At 42.8% G+C, this 16,967-nt stretch overlaps 1 protein-coding gene across 1 annotated transcript in view; it reads right to left on the minus strand.

The window, feature by feature from the left end:
• The window catches only part of TMEM8B (transmembrane protein 8B), a 72,784-nt gene that overhangs the window by 10,761 nt on the left and 45,056 nt on the right, over positions 1-16,967 (minus strand). The window contains exons 8-11 of the mRNA XM_027839387.1: positions 8,982-9,075; positions 8,661-8,784; positions 3,158-3,300; positions 2,448-2,626 (exon numbers count right to left, since the gene is read on the minus strand). Coding sequence (XP_027695188.1) covers positions 2,448-2,626; positions 3,158-3,300; positions 8,661-8,784; positions 8,982-9,075 — 540 coding nt within the window. The remainder of the gene's footprint in view (positions 1-2,447; positions 2,627-3,157; positions 3,301-8,660; positions 8,785-8,981; positions 9,076-16,967) is intronic.

Below are 16,967 nucleotides of genomic sequence, written 5' to 3' on the forward strand. Positions count from 1 at the left end.
ACTTTAGGCTTAGGCGCTAGATCGATAGCTTCAAATTCAAAGAGAAATGGGAGGTCACTAAATAATCCAACGAGGATCCTTACAGATGCCACTCGTGACAACATGATCTAAGTTTAATTGTATTTTTATTTATTTTGTTAAATATTTCTCAATTGCATTTTAATTTGGTTTGAACTGTGCTCATCAATATTACAAGAGGCACGTGCCAGTGCGTTTGACACTAGTCAAATTCCAGATCATCCTAGATCACAGGAATGATAGGCCTAGAGTAGAGGTCACAGGTCTTATGCCCTCCCATTTATCAATTTCTTTCCTCAAATGTGACACTCAGAAGTGACCACAGTAGAGCAGATGTCATCCGTCCAAGGCAGGGTACATTAAGAAACTGTAACCTCATTTCTGAACATTACACCTCTCAATGCAGCTAAAGATTTCATTAGCTCCCTTAGCTGCTGCATCAGACTGTTCACTTGCATTGGACTTAGAATCTCATAACACTGCCCCCACCCTACTCACTTCCCGATCTTTTTCATATGGACGAATATCTAGTCATGCTTCTTCCCTTCTAATGTTTGAGAAGATTGGTTTTGAAATCCAAGTGAAAGACATTACATTTACCCTTTTTAAATCTTAATAGATTTATCCCAGTGTTCCAGTCTATCTAGATATTTTTGAATCCTGACTCTATTATCCAATGCCTTAGCTATCCTTCTTTGCTTTGCATTGCCTGCAGATTTGATAAAGAGAACATCTACTATATGTCCTTATCCCAGTCATTGATTATAATAATAATAATAATAACGTTAAACAAAATGAGGCCAAGAAAAAATTCCTCAAGTGCTCCACTGAAGACTTCCTTCTCAGTTGACATTGAACCATCAATGACTACAATTATCCTTTCCACATGGGGGGTGGGATGGGTTGGCACCCCCACAATCTGAAAACCTGCATGAAATTTTTTGGCCCTCCCTTCATACCAAAGAAAAATTCTGAACTTTTTCTTGTTCTTTTATGGGGTGTTTATAGTACCTTATAAAATTTGGGTTGATATTACACAATTCTATACATACATTTTGTGCATTTCTGAGTTTCTAAATTTTTTCTGTGTTGTCTGCTGGGCTTTGCATGTCATCTGCAGCTTCCACAAAACTCCCCCAAATTCCCCATTTAATTTCTTATGGCAACCCATCATATATCAAAACCATGATGGGGAAAGTCACAATGTGGAAGGGATAACTGTATTCTTTGAGTCAAGTGGTTCAACCAGTCTCTAATCTATCTAACTTATCCATTCTCTAATCCATTTAATAGTCTAGCCTATAATTCTCATCTTTTCCACATGAATAACATGAGAGACTTTAGCAAATGTTTTGCTAAAATCTAGGCAAATGCTATCTACAGAATTATCCTGAGCTACGATTTTAATACCCTAGTCAAAAAAAAAAAAAGGTAATAAAGTTATTCTGACTTGATTTATTCTTGATGAAACCATGCTGGCTCTTGGTGATCATTGCTTCCTCTTCTGGATATTCACTATTCAACCCTTTAATAATTCATTCTAAAATTTTGTCAAGAATCAAAGTCAAGGCCCTCCTGGCCTATATAGCTCCCAGACTACATTCTCCTCTGTTACTGTCAATGAAGCTGGTGTCCCTGAAAATGCCTTCTGACACCACTCTCCCCACTTAGGGCGTATCTAACAGGGGGCAAAAAACAAATAGTGGAAGATGGCAGAGTAGAAGGAAAAAGCACAGTGGAACTCTACCCCACAACTCCTACAAACAAATCTAGAAAATACATCAAACTTGTGTGTTTTCTAGATTGAGAAATCCAAGAAAGAATCACAGGAAATAATTTTTCCAGCCCAGGTTAGAATAAGGAGACAAATAAAAAGGTCTGCAGACCACTGAGGATGGGGTTTACCCAGAAATGGCCACCCAGAGCATTTCGAAGGAGGGAGAGGCTGTGTGAAGGCAAGAAGAGGTCTCAAATCCATCATGGAGGGACCTAGACTTGTGCAGAGAATAGGAATAGGCATCAATTGGCATATCTGTTGTTCATTACTCAATTCTGGGTCACAGATACAGGGCAGACTGAGAAGAAGACCTGAGTCTAAGGGTGGCATTCCAGGATGAGTGATTGTGAACTCTGGGCTGTATGGGAGTAAATTCAAAAGCAAGCAACCAGCTATGTTCTGACCATAGAAGAGCAAGGGGGTCTCAGTTACAACCTCCAGCCCAGTTTGAAGCCGGCAATGGAATAACCATGTGTACACATATATACACATGTATATGTATGAACATACATATAAGTGTGTGTACACACATACATGTGTGTGCACATGCATGTGTGTATGTGTGTACATGCACACTCATCCACAAACACCAAGCACTACAGAGAAGACCATGGTGAAAGTAAAGACCAAGACACTCCCCAACACCACTTACCGTGGAGAAAAACATGGTAAAGGTGTAGACTGCAGCCTCTAGCACATATCGACTTCGGACAGCCACAACCACAGGTGGCAAAAACATGAGATTACTCAGGCAGAGCAGCAGTGTGGACAGAAGTTGGAATCCATAAGTGAGAGCATCTGCACTGTCCGTGCAGCCCCAGCCACGCCAGCCTAGGAGGGAGCAGGGGCATGCTCAGTACTCAGTGTAGGGACAGTCAGTAAGAAACAGGAGTGCAAGGGCTCATGTTCATTATGAGTTCCTTCACCCCTATGAATTTCTTAACCCCCCATGCTCTCGTTCTAGAGTTTGAGAAAAGAGGTCCTGTCCCTGCTTGCCTTTTCTCAGGTACTGCTCCTTGGCCCCTTGACCTTTTTGTATCTCAGTTTCCTTCTCTGAAAAATGGAGCTGGATTAGGTAATCTCTAAGGTTCTGTCAGCTCTAAATCCTCTTCCTCCTTTCATACCCTATTTTCTTTTCCGATGCCCCCGTCTCTGGCTTTTCATTTCCTCCTCCTGTTTAGAATGCTGGTCTTCCCTCCCTCCCAGCAGCCTTGCCCATATATTCCCTCCTACTAAATCTCCCTCTTCCCACCCCTGCCTCAGTTCCTGCTGTCTGAACCCAGGGCTTCTGGTTCCTACCCTTGGCTCTCCAGACCTTCCGGCCTCTCCGTCCCATGCCCTTTTCCCATCTTCCTCACTTACCAGCTTTGCACTCACAAGCTGCATACAGGTAGTTATGCGTCCTCAGAAGTTTGCACTGACCATACGGGCCACAGTCATCAATGCACGGGGACAGGAAGGTCCGGAGACGGACCTCCGCAGTGACATTCTTACAGCGTTCAAACCTGCAGACATACTGATGATCATGCTGGGCACGTCTCCTCCTTGCCCTAGACACCTTGACTCACACTGTCTAGATGTCTAGCCATCACTCTGGGCACACTGACCCTCACCCTGGGTATGTCAGACTGACACCCTGTATACACTAACCATAGTACTGATGACCTCTATCCTCCCCAAAAATACTTGAGTATTTTACTTGAGTTTGAAGGGCTATCAAGGAGAAAAGGAACTAAATGGTTCTGCTTGACCCCAGGGTCAGAATTAGGAGCAATGGGGTAGATGTAGCAAAGGGGAAAATTTAGATTTGACTCCTTTCCTTGAGTCAAATCTAAAAAGAGGAGAACGGGCTGCCTCAGGAGAGAGTGGGTTTCCCCTCACTGGAGGTCTCCAAAGAAATGCCTGATGGATACATTTTAAATGTCTTGTGATGGGAGATTCCTGTGCAGACATGATTTTGACTAGGTGACCTTGGAGTTCCCTTCCAACTCCGTGATGTTCTGATACTGTGGTTCTGTGACTAACACACTGGACACACAGTGTGTGACCATCACCCTGGGCACACCCAAATATAAACATGACCTTTACACTCAAACTGAGCAGCACAATGGACACACTGGCCATGGCCTCCCTGGACTAGATCCTTAGCACTACTGGGTATCCAACTGACCCTCCCAAAGGGCACCTCTGACCCTTTCTCTGATCAGCAAATTAAATAAGAATTAATGATGTTCTTTACACAGGAAACAGGAACTGCACAGCAAGAGGCATGGGCTTTGAAGAAAGAAGAGATGGCAATTCGCTTCTGGATGCTCAAGCCAGCTGAAGTCATGCAACGAGCTCTAGACATGATGGGGCCAGACCCACAGTGGAGAAGACAAGGCTGCTGGGAAAGCCAGCCCAGATGTGAGCCTAGGATCGTAGCTGAAGAAGCCAAAGGGAGAGCCAGCTTTAGCAACCAGCTGTTGAACGTGCTTCAGGAAAATTGAACAGGACAGGGAATGTAGTAGAAGGTAAACCTCTGCGATGGCAGAGACCATCTAGGTTTTTCTCTTTGTATCCCCATCCCCTAGCTCAGCATCTAAGTGATAGCCCTCAGGGGCTATTGAATTGACAATGAATTGAGAGAAATGGCTTAGAGTAAAGGTAGGAATTCCAAGGGCCTAGAGCCAAAGAGTCTTCCAGGAAGAGGGAAGGAGGTGACTAATTGGACTAAATGGCATGAAGCCCAGGAGAGGAAGATTTAGGGCCAAATAGAAAAGAGCCTTCCTCCTCCAGGGGCCAAGCCAAAGAGACCTCCAGGAAGAGGTGAGAATCTTACAGGAGAGCGAGCATCCGCTCCAATCCTTAGGCAAAGAGCTTGATTAATTTGGGCCAGCACCAACTCAAACAGGATTTAGGTGAGGCTGACTCCAGAGGCAAAATACGAGAGTTGGATCAGGGATGAGGGCTTCAAACTTCAAACCATCACTTCCATTTCACTGATGAACAGGACCATCTATTCCTGTAAACTTTAAGAAACTGACTAACTTCACATCTCTTCCTTTTTGTTTGCTGTTTTAAATTCTTATCTGTCTTCTTGTCCTTGTGGAAGGGGATTAAGGGAGAGGGAGAAATAGTAAGAAACCTTAAGAAAAACATTGGGTTCAGAAAGGACATTGGGACAGTAAGGAAAGGAAAGAAATAGACAACTAAGGAAAGAAGTAGAAAACTGGGTCCCCTTCCACGAGGGAGATAACATAGGAACCTGGGTGGAAAGGTGTTGAGAGCGGAGTGTAGGTGGATCAAGTTCAGAAGCATAAGAACTGCCCTTGGACCAAGAATTGTCTCCTGGGGTTTAACACTGTCATGAGGCCCCAGGTGTCCCCTCAAAAAGCACAGGTAGTGAGTTCAGCAATAAGCCAATTGTGCAACTATGCTTCCTAATAGTCCAGCACCTATGGTACACATACCAGCTCAGGCACTGGAAACCACTGGTACATGGAAAGGAGTATGTTCTAGCACAGGTACAATAACCTTTCACTGTTGGAGAGTGACTTGGAGTAAAGCAAGAAACAAGACAATAAGAATAAAAATAATAGCAACTCAATTTTTGTATAGCCCTTGAAAGTTTGCAAAGCACTTTTCATATAAGACCCCCTTGTGGTAAGTACTTCAAGTATTATAGTCTCCATTTCAAAGAAGAGAAAACTGAAGCTAAAAGGTTCAGTGACTTTCTCAATGTCATATGTCTAGCATTTTTCAGAATTTGTATTTGAACCACCAGCTCCAAGTCCTGTATTCTTTTTGCACTACCACACTGCCTTGGGAGAAATCCCACACTGTGAAAGAGAAAGCATCTAATCCAAAGAACTACACTAAGAAAGACTGTGGACCTTTCATCCCTCTCAAGTCAGCAGATGAAGGAGTTTGGAGGAGAGTTCATGTTAATATTCTAAAGCCCTACCTTCAAAGGGAAGATCCAGTCCTGATCAACACTCAAGAATACCCTATAAACTGTGTAGACAATAGCCTCACAGATGAAGAAACCGTTACTGATGATCTACTGTTACCTTCTTGTCAAGAAGAAGAAATTTCTGTCTTGATAGCATCCTTGGCAAGAGCAGGAGGGGATGAGGCTCAACATGATTTCAAAGTTTAAGGAATAAAATTCCCTGGACCAAATTCAGCAGGCTGGGTGGGTAGAGCCTGCAGATAAAGAAAAGTGGTTAGTTGATCAAACCTGCTTCCAAAAAAAATTGTTGCTGTTGTTCTTGCTTTTAAAGAAACCCAAGGAAAACAGATTTTATCTTCTATGAGAAAAAGGGGGTCAAGGAACCACCCTATCCCAGCAACTATGAACATTCATCACAGGTGCATTGTAATGCATAATAAACATAAGAGGAAAAGAGATTGAGAAGCTAGAGTTGGGTCATTTCCCCAGCCAGATGCCCTTGGGCTTTATCAGTTGTGGTTAGCAAGCAAGGATGGGGCACATAGATTCCCTAAACTGATTAGAGAAAAAAATAATACTGTTGTCAAATCTGATACTTAAATATCATGCTTTAAAAAACTGATCACTGACAGAAATATTGGGAGAGTCCAAGGAAATTTCTTCCATAGATTTTGGAAAGGAATACTGACAAATGGGGGTAAGCCCAGAAGCCAGGCTGAAGGCAGTCTTGTCATCCACTTAGGGATGTATGAATTTAATTTGCTGTCTTTGGGTTGGGAAGAACTCTTCCAGTGGTTGGTCAATAATGGTTGATCTGGGATGGAACTTCTTGCCATACAAAGATGACACAGCCGTTATTTACGTATATAATCCAGATGTAGAACTCTACCTGGAATATCTAGAGAGAGTCCTCCTAGTGGATCAGAAAACTGGTCTAACATGCAAAACTCTAAAAAATGATAGAATATTTGACCCCTAGTACAACTGAAGACAGCAATTGAGGAGCAGCTGATCCCAAAGAAGAGGCGGGTGATAGAACCATTTATCAAGAGATGGAAGTAACCTTTAAGGGCCATCTAGTCCAAGCCCTTCATTTTACAGAGGGATTAAAGTGATTTGCCCAAAGTCGTACAGGTAGTAAATAACAAAGGCAGGATTTGAACCCACTCCAAAGCCAGTGCTCTTTCCTTTGTACTATATGTCTGTTTCCAGGTTTGCTGTTTATTACTATAGACTTATATCCCTGTTTGAGAAAGAGAAATTGAATGAAGAGCTGTCCTAGGAGTAAGGAAGAGCAGGCTTCATGTGCCACTTCAGATACAGACCAGCTGTAGGATTCTTGCCAAGTTACATCTCTGAGTGTCCCAGACAATTCTCTAAATCTATAGACTGAAGAATGGGTGCTAATCTCCCTGTACTGGTAGAGGGAGTTTTCTCACTAGGAATTTTACACACCAATGAAATCACAGCAGTCCCATATTCCAGTTTAATCCCTTGGTCTCTCCCCTTACTGATTCTTTAGCTAAGAAAAAGTCAGCAAAAATCATCTGCAACTCTGAGACCAGGGCACCTTTTAAGGTGCAGGATATAAAACCCACCCTGCACTCCCACAGAGAACTCTTCCCTCTGATGATAGTAACTCCATTCAAACCAGCTTGTCAGGAGACCACATTCTCCTTGTCCCTGATCTGTAAGAAATTGTCTTTGGGGACACTCAGTATCTCAGTGCAGGGTTTGGTTTGGGGTGGGGAGGAACATCAAGGCAGGAGATGAGAAGATGGTGAAAAATAAATATGAACTTTCTTTATAGGAAATTGCCTCTCGAATTAGCCAGGGCTGGCTCAAAAGAGTTCAAAAATAAAGCCTTGTAATTAACTGAGCCCTTCATAAAATTAGGCCTTCTTTGGGCAATAACAATAAAAGTTCACCTTCATATTGAGGGTTATTAAAGAGATTGAGTGGCTAGAGATTTATTGTCTTAACAACCAGCCCTTTTGAACTCCATAGAGAGTTTTGACTCCAAGCCACAGACATGGGTGTGGTGGTGGTTCCAGGAGCTCAGCATGGGGGAAGTCTGTATTGAGCATGCCCAGGACTCTCCTACGCAGTCCCAGATGCCCTCTCTTGAAGGTGTTAAAAACTTTTCCCTACTGCCTTGCAAAAGCAAGTTTAAAAATAAACATTGGCATGACTTTATTTTTAAGGCAGGAGGGAGTTATCTTCAGGGAATGACCCAGGATAACTTTCCTAGGTGAAGAAGGGAAACGTTGAGATGGAGACAAACCATCTGCTGTTTACTGTGAAATGGAAACGTCTGGCTTTAACGCCTTGTCCCACGGTGCCCATTTCCACCATTGTTTCCCCCAATAGTGAGAAAGAAGGTGCAGATGGGGGTCCTAACGCCCGGCTGAATCCAGGAGCGCTAGCCCCAGAAATAAAAAAGGGATAGAGGCAAGCAGGACAGACTCTCACAATAAAAAATGAGAAAGATATATAAGGAAAAGCATGGAGAGGAACTAAGGGAAATCACACCTCGCTCCATTATACCTCCCACCCCCACCACCATGTTGCTCCATAGTTTCCAACAGTAAAACACTTCGTCTTAGAAGGCCCTTGCACTTGCTTTGGGAAAGGAGGGGAAGGAGCCAATGAAAGCCTCCCTCTTCTTCAATAGCCTTGGGAGGGGAAGAAGCCTAGTTGAAAAAGTATATGGTGCTGGATTACAGGAAGCAGAGAAGGGGAGTACTTGGGCCCTGAAGATAGAAGGGAGCTCAAACCCAGGAAAGATACGTCTGTGGTTACCCAGGGAAGGACCCCTTCTCGCCAGAGCTCCCCCAGCCTGTCGTTCTAGTGTGCTCCCCACCTTGACCACCCTCTTTCACGGTGACTTTCTCCACTGAAGGCCCCCAATCAGGCTTCGCCTGCTCTTACCATGGGCCTGCTCCACACAGGGATCGTAGAGTTAGGTACCAGGTTCCTGTTTGGGGGAAAGGGATCCGAAGTCTGGAGATTTTAGAGGCAGCATTGACAGAGAGAATGAAGCCAGCCAGGGACTCTGAGCGAAAGACAGTGGTCATTGGGGCGAGGGGGTGGGAGGAAGAAAGGACCCCCCATCTCCCTCCTCCCTGCCTCCCTGTATCATTACCCTGACATCTTCACCCTCTCCTCATCCTCTTCTTCCCTTATCCCACTACCCCATCATCTCCTTCCCTCCTGTTACATTGCTCCCTAACCAGATTCTGTCCTTCTCACCTGTGGAGCAGGTCACAGAAGAGTCACCTGAGCTCAGAGGCACCTCATGAGTCAGGCATCCAAACACAGTGGCATTTTCCTGGCGCAGTGAACTCTGAATAAGGGGATGAGGGGGGAGGGAAGGAGAGGAGGCAAAAATATAAAGGATTTTCACCCACACCTGCCTCACAACCTGATCTTCCAGACTGCTAAAAAACATCTCCAAGAACCGCCCCCCACACTCCCCCCATACATACACACACCAAGCCTATAAACAACCTTCCATCCCCAACTAGGGGACTTTTCCCCTAATTGCCTTGTCCCCCTACTCCTTCAGAATGCTTCCCAGGTTCCCATAAACCTCTAACTAGGAATACATATGTAGTACCTGATACATCATCCCCTTCTCACAAACATAAACCCCCTCAATCTTTTGTCCCAAACTCCTGCCTTTATTATTCACATGTGACTATATAAGCTTCCCTATACTTAGGATGGCTTCCTTTTGTGAAAGAAGGCCCCTGAAATATAGACACTGAATTTAGGATTAGATGAAATATAGATGATTTTCTATGTACTCATTGACCCACCATTTGCCACCATGGGCCACTGTCTCTATTTGTAATTTGTGGTAACAAAATGAATAGGTGGTATATCATGTGTGAGGAGAGAAAGGAGATAGTAGGAAATAGGAAGGAGCCTTCCTCATCAAGGGGTAGAAGGATATAGGCACACCAGTCCTAGGAATTAAAGATGTTGAACTGCGTTCACAAAGAAGATGAAAAGAAATTACAGAGCCAAAGAGAACCTGAGAGAGACCTGGGCCAATATCCATTTGAATTTAAATGAAAGGATTAAGAGGCCAAGCAAAAGGCAGGAAGGAAGGAAACCAAGCTAGGCATGGAATCTGGCAATCCACCTCAGATTTAAGAACATTAGCCTTCTAAGACTCAGAACTACTTGGTATCTTTGGACTTTTTCCAATGGCTTATCCCTGTTTCATTTTGGGAAGATTTGGGGGATGTGAGTTCCTACTAGCAGATGGTGCCAGGGCCAGGTATGGACAGCCAGTATAGATCATTACTAGGGGAGAAGGATGAAGCAGGCAAAAGAACCAGAGGGGCGGCTAGGACTTGACCAGGGCAGGCAAGAGTCATCGCTGTTTTAACAGTATAAATCAGGTATCTTCTATGAAGGACGTGACAATCTGGTCAGGGATAGGCAGAGCTGGGTAGAGTTCTAAGGCCAGGACAAGTCAAAAAGGGCATCGAGCACAGAAACTAAGGATGTCAGTACATCAGTAAATGTCTTTTTGCCCAAGCTGAGGCTTTTTGCAGGGCTCAGGGTTGGTTCCCTCTGGTAACTTGGAAGATGGGCACGACCTTCTGGTCTCAAGGGGCTAGAGCTGCCAGGACCCCCAACTTTGTAGCAGGACTTGGTCAGTCTTAATATTGGTGTCTTCAAGGAGAAGTAAATTTTCCAACTGAGGGGGAAGGTTAGCTAGTGCACCAAGACCTTGAGATACAGGAGTGAGGGTTAGCACTTCCTGTGATGTAGAATCTAGTTTTATTACAGCCATCCAACCCTGCCTATTCTTTACCCAAGCCCTTGTGCACCCTGGATGTCAGCCTCAGGGGTAGAGTTGGAAGCAGGGCAACACAGAACCGAATTATTCTCTACCTGTTCCTCTGTTGTCACCAATATAAAACATACTTAGGTAAATCAAATGGACTTTGAGCTTTCTTACAAGTCAATAAGAAAGAGGGGAGCCACCCAGACTACTTCCTGTAGTAGGCTAAGAAAGTTTATTATATGTGAAACTGTAAAAAAAGGAGGAAAAAAGACCCCTCTTCTATGTTGACATTATGTGCCCTTGATCCAGAAGATATGAGCTTCAGGAAACCATTGATCATAAATGAGTAATCTTATGTAGTACCTTCTTGGAGGATGGCCAAGGATTAACTGACATGTGGATGTCTGTCCCTTTGACCAGAAGGAAACGGGAAAGCTGAAATCTTGACAGAGAAGAGAAGTGAACAAATGTGCTAAGGGGAGAACATGAGGAAGGACTTCTCCACTGGTCACCAAGGGGAGAGAAAAGCATCCTCGAAGGTATGCAAAGGCAGGGAGACTGACATTGGGCATTGCCCCTACAGCATCAACTATGATTCCATGGGAATGAGGGAAGAAAGATACTCTCATTCCTATATCATAACTGATGATCTGAGCTTAACAGAAGTAAAATATAGTAAGATGAAGGGCTGTACCCACTGAGCTCTGGAGAGATACCCTGGTAAATTCTACACTCCCATATTCTGCCTTATCCCCCTACCCTCTTATTCTCTATGGAAAGTTGAGTCTGCTTCCCTAATCCTTGTTTCCTTTAAGAGCTTGGTTTTTGGAACTCAAAATTTAAAATATATATATATATTTAAAAATCGTTTTTACATGTAATTGGAAAAAAAGATAATTTTAAAAAGAATTTGTTTTGCTCTGGGATTTGCCATTTTAAAAAAAGTTTCTCACACTTTGTTTGTTTGCCTAGAAAACTGAATGCCATTGAGAGGGAGTGGGAGTGATAAATGGTAATGCATACAGGAGGAGATTTTATACTGAGATATATATTTACCAGAAAAATAGATTCTCTGTCTAATCTCTGGGACTAACATCAGGGAGCTCAAAGCTAGAGAGAAAGAGATAATATTGATATGTATTATTAAAGCTCCTCAAAATCATAATAGAATGAGTGAATCTGTGTGTCCTGGACTTAGTATGAGCTTACAGTTTTCTAGTGGGAGGAGGTTTGGTAAGTCAGCAGGAATAAGCCTCAACTATTGTCTCTCCAAAAGAACCAGTCCCCAAGAAGGGTGGGGTAAAGTCTTTGACTAAGAGGAAAGTCACACTCATGGAGTAGGGAAAAACTAGTAAAGAGTGGGCACCACCCACTGTAGGGTGGAAGGGGGAGGGGTAGAAAAGAGAAGGGGAAAGGAGAAGAGAGCAGATGAGGTAGAGAGGGGGAGAAAGAAGGTTAGCTTAAAGAGAGAGGAAGAGAGAAGAGAGAAATCAACTCTCTTCTTCAGCCAAATACCTTCTACCCCCAACCACTGTCATACATGTTAGGAGTACATTTCTCCTTGAGAACTATATTCCCCATAAATCTGTGCCAAGCACAGCAGATAATGATGCCCCCTCCAGCACCAACTGGTGTTGGATGAGGATGTCTGATGGGAGGCTGAGCAAAAACTCTTGCAAGAATCAAACTGTGCATACCCTTCAATCCAGCAATACCACTACTCGGTCTGTATCCCAAAGAGATCATAAAAAGGGGGAAAGAACCTACATGTACAAAAATATTTATAGCAGCTCTTTTTGTGGTGTCAAAGAACTGGAAATTGAGGGGATGCCCATCAGTTGGGGAATGGCTGAACAGGTTGTGGTATATGAATGTAATGGAATACTATTGTGCTATAAGAAATAATGAGCAGGAAGATTTCAGAAAAACCTAGAAAGACTTAGGTGAACTGATACTGAGAAAAGTGAGCAGAACCAAAACATTGTACATAATAACAGTAACATTGTACAATGATCAACTATGATTGGCCTAGCTCTTCTCAGCAACACAATGATCCAAGACAATTCCAAAAGACCATCTACATCCAGAGAAGGAACTGATGGAGTCTGAATGCAAATGGAAGCATACCATTTTCACTTTTTTCTTTTTTTTCATGGCTTTTTCCTTTTGTTCCATTTCTTCTTTCACAACATGACTAATGTGGAAATGTGCTTTACATGATTGTACATGTATAACTCATATCAGATTGCTTACCATCTTGAAGAGGGGGAGGGGAAGGAGGGGGGAGAAAAATTTGGAACTCAAAATCTTTCAAAAAATGAACATTGAAAATTGCCTTTACATGTACTTGGAAAAAATACTATTAAATAGAAAGTGTCAAAAATGAACGTTGAAAACTGTCTTTACATGCAATTGGGGAAAATAAAATACTATTACATTTTTAAAAAAGGAAAAAAACTCTTACAAGAGAGTCAGGATACAGGATTATTTGAGTAAGGCTCTAGAAAAGAGGAAAGAGAAAGTAAGCACAAAGGCAGAAAGCTGCTCCACAGTTATGTCTAACTCCTACTGCTATTAATAAGACAAGTTTTTCCTCTTCCACTTTGGAAGCAGTGACTATTGACTTCCTCCTAACTACAAGTCCTGTCATGAGAAGCCACAGTGGCTGGAGTTCAATGCTTTGCAGATTCAGTGCTGAGATGCAATGTCTTTTAGACCTGCAGTGCCTGGGTTTTGATCTCTGGGAAAATCACACCCAACCCTAGGTGGCTGTTGTATGGTGCGGTGCTTTGTGTGCAGCATGGGTAGTATTGAAAGAATGGACTCACAAAACTTCTCTTTTTTTTCCCAGTGTACCAGCTTATGGTACTGAAGTGAGAAGTGAGGAACTAAATTCTTTGTGAACTAAATTCCTTAAAAGTTGGAGAGTTTGTAGTTTAGAAAATAGATGTTTAAAAAATAGCTATGTCTCCTACTTGACCTAATAGCTTTTTCTTCCCCATTCCCACCCCCAACCACTCTTCAACTTATAAGGGGGACATTTCTCTCTGGTGTGGATATGAGCTCTGTAATGCCCATACTAGCTGATTAAATACGTGAGAGCTTCCCTTTTTCACAGGGGAACCAGACAATTGAATAGCACAACAACTAGCCAATCAAGAGAATTTCTAAAGTCCAGAGCTACTTGGCATACCAGTGATCCTCTGCAAGCAAACATAAGTTGAACTTGGAGATGTCTGCAACTGCTGAAACCAGTCTTAACCACCTCCAAGCAAGTAGCAGACATCTTGGTTCCCAACTTATCTAAATATCAGCAAATATCCTGCTTTCTGATTTGTTGTCTTTGCAGATGTCTTCTCCTTGGACCCCTACTCCCCTGACAGCCCAATCTATTGTATTTCTCCCTTAACCCTCCACTTAGCCCTGAATACCTCAAATATGTATAAATACCTCATCCTTTTCCCACTCCCCTTTGAACCACTGGGAATGTTGTCTCACTGCCAGTTTGCAAGCTTCTTCTCAGGCAATAAATGCAGTTATAATCTTTGTAAATTGTGACCAGACTCTGACTCATTCCAGGTTCCCCTTTTCGGACCTGGGGTTTCTTCTGTTTTAGCAGTTCATGGTAGTTTTTATTTTAGCATTAGAAACTATGTCTCCCAGAGGTCTATGCAGAATATAGGTAATGATAAATACTGAGAGGCAGGAGGGGCAGGAAGATCCAGCACCTAGACCACTTTCTCTCTTTGACTTCCCTTCACCCCCTTCACTAACCCTAGGCTACCCAGATACCATCCAGCATATGGTATGACTGTTCATACCACTTGGATGAGATGTTACCAACTTTTTTCCTTCCAGTGGGGCCTTATCATCTACCCTGCTACTACTCTGTAAATCCCAGGCATTGGGGCGCTGTTGTCTGATCTGCTGTTACAACCCAAAGACCCCTTGGTCTTGCCACCCATTAGCATCGCCATTGCCATCATCCCTGAAGCTGGACTTTTTAAGTGTTGTCTCTCCCAATAAAAATGTGAGCTCCATGAGAGTGGGGACTTTCTCACCTTTTCTATTTGTATCCTCAGTGTTAAATATAGTGCTAGACATGGTTTTTTTCCATTCATTCATTTATTCACCATTTTATTCTTATATCGCTATATTTCTTAAATTCTATTTTAAGTAAATGTCTTTTCACTTTGCTATAATATCACATGACTAGCTGCATCTCATAGGAGAAAATTCAGGGAAAAACATGAGATTTCTTAAGCAGTGATTGAATAAACCTAAATAGGTTCTAGGAACCTGGGTGTGGCAGCATGTTTTACTGTCCCTCCTCAAGATATCAGGTATGAAGGAAAACAGTTCATTGATGAGGGGGTGTGGGGGGAGGACATGATGAGACCAGGAAAGAGAAGGTAGATTTGTAAATTATTTAAGTTAATCTTACAAAAGCCCTTGGCTATTAAATGATTATTAAATGGGAAACAGTACTGGAAATATCTGTTAATACTGACCTGAAATTACCAAGTCCCTTGGGAGAAGATGTTTGAATCAGATATTCATTGGGCAGACCGTGAAAGTCACTAAGAATTGGGTCCAAGAGGAACACTCAAACCAAAAATGATTCAGTCCCTATTAGTTTTGACTGGGAGGTGGAGTGGGGTTGGCAAATGAGTCTGATGGGTGTAGGGACCCAGAGGAAACTCAATCATCCATCTCTGCTTCCATCTTCTATGGCAAGGAAAGATTCTTAACTTTTTCTGTGTCATGGAACCCCAGTGGCAATGTGGGGAAGCCAATAGACTCCTCAGAAAAAAATGTTTTAAATACATAAAGTAAAATACACAGGATTACAAAGAAAATCAACTACATTGAAATACAGTTATCCTAATAATAATAAGTTCACAGAAGCCAGGTTAAGAACCCCTGATTGAAAAGTGTCAGAGTTGAGGGTGCTATAAGGCTAAAAGGGAAAGGAGGGACAGATATGCACCTAAGGTTGTGTTGGTTGTAGGGGCACAGAGTTGCCAGATATTTCCTGGGTCTGTTTAAGAGGATCAGGAAGTTGCCTCAGTGCTCGTTTTTATTTTAGAAGTTGGAAACCAGAATGGATATAATGAAGGAAGGAGCCTAGAACACTCTCTCTCTTCTTTTCCACCTCCTGGCTTCCCTGGCTTTCTTTAAGGCCCATCTAAAATTTTATCTTCTCTAGGAAGCCTTTCCCAATCTCTCAGTCCTATTTATCCTGTATATAACTTTTTTGTACATATTTGTTTGCTTGGCCCCACCCCCACCCCCATTAGATTGTGAACTCCTTGAGTTCTGTCTTGAGGGCTGTCTTTTGCTTCTTTTTGCATCCCCAGCACTTAGCCCAGTGCCTGGCACATAAATACCCAGCCCAGGTGTTTAATAAATATTTATCGGTCGATTAGATGGTGAGCAATTGTTTTGAGTGCTTGGAAGTTAGTGAGTTGGTGCAGAAGAATCATTGATTATATAGGAGTAAATCAATATGTAAGACAGAAATGTTTTATCATGGAAGCTGAGAAAGAGAAATTAGAAGGAAGATGCTGTCAGTGTATATGGAAGAAAGAAAGTAAAGAGGACACTATGTGGACATGTAAGGAGTAAAGAAAGAATAAGGACTATAGCAAGCCCAGTCTGTGCTTGAAACTCTGACCTGGGAGGGGCCGTGAGTGGGATACAGTGGCCTGCTGGACCCCAGTGACACCTGTTGCCATCCAACAACTAAATCAATAGGAGAAAAGTGATGATGGGAGGCTATTAATCAGAAATGGTCTCGTGTCACTTTTCAGAATTGGGCATCTTGGGGGGGGGCAGCTAGGGGTGCAGTGTATAGAGCACCGGCCCTGAAGTCAGGAGGACCTGAGTTCAAATCCGGCCTCAGACCAAACACTTGACACTTACTAGCTGTGTGACCCTGGGCAAGTCACTTACCCCCAATTGCCTCAAATAAATAAATTGAATGAATGAATGAATGAATGAATGAATGAAAGAATTGGGCATCTTGGAGCTCCTCCTAATTCCTCTTGGGAAGAGATTCCCAAAGGAATGGGGGAATTGACATTAGGTGACTCAGAACATTCATAAATGCCAAGAACATTTTCATGAGTTAAAGAACATACAACGTCAGGAGATTGGTGTCATTGTTGTTTGTTGTTGTTGTTGCTGTTGATCCCTCATTCTGGAAGAGGTCCAATGACCTCATGAGGGTGACATCTTGACTTGCCAAGAATTGAATGACTCTGGGCATAACGGACAAGCCTTGGGTTTGGAATCAGAAAGGCCTGAATTCCTATCCTGCCTCATATTCTTACTCATTTGTGACCCTGAGCAACTTAACTTACTTCCTCATTTAATTTCTCTCGACCTCGGTTTCCTCATCTGTAAAATGGGGATAATAATAACACCTACCT

The sequence above is a fragment of the Vombatus ursinus genome, unplaced genomic scaffold (genome assembly GCF_900497805.2).
Source record: "Vombatus ursinus unplaced genomic scaffold, bare-nosed wombat genome assembly UNPS02014832.1, whole genome shotgun sequence".
Lineage (NCBI taxonomy): Eukaryota > Metazoa > Chordata > Mammalia > Diprotodontia > Vombatidae > Vombatus > Vombatus ursinus.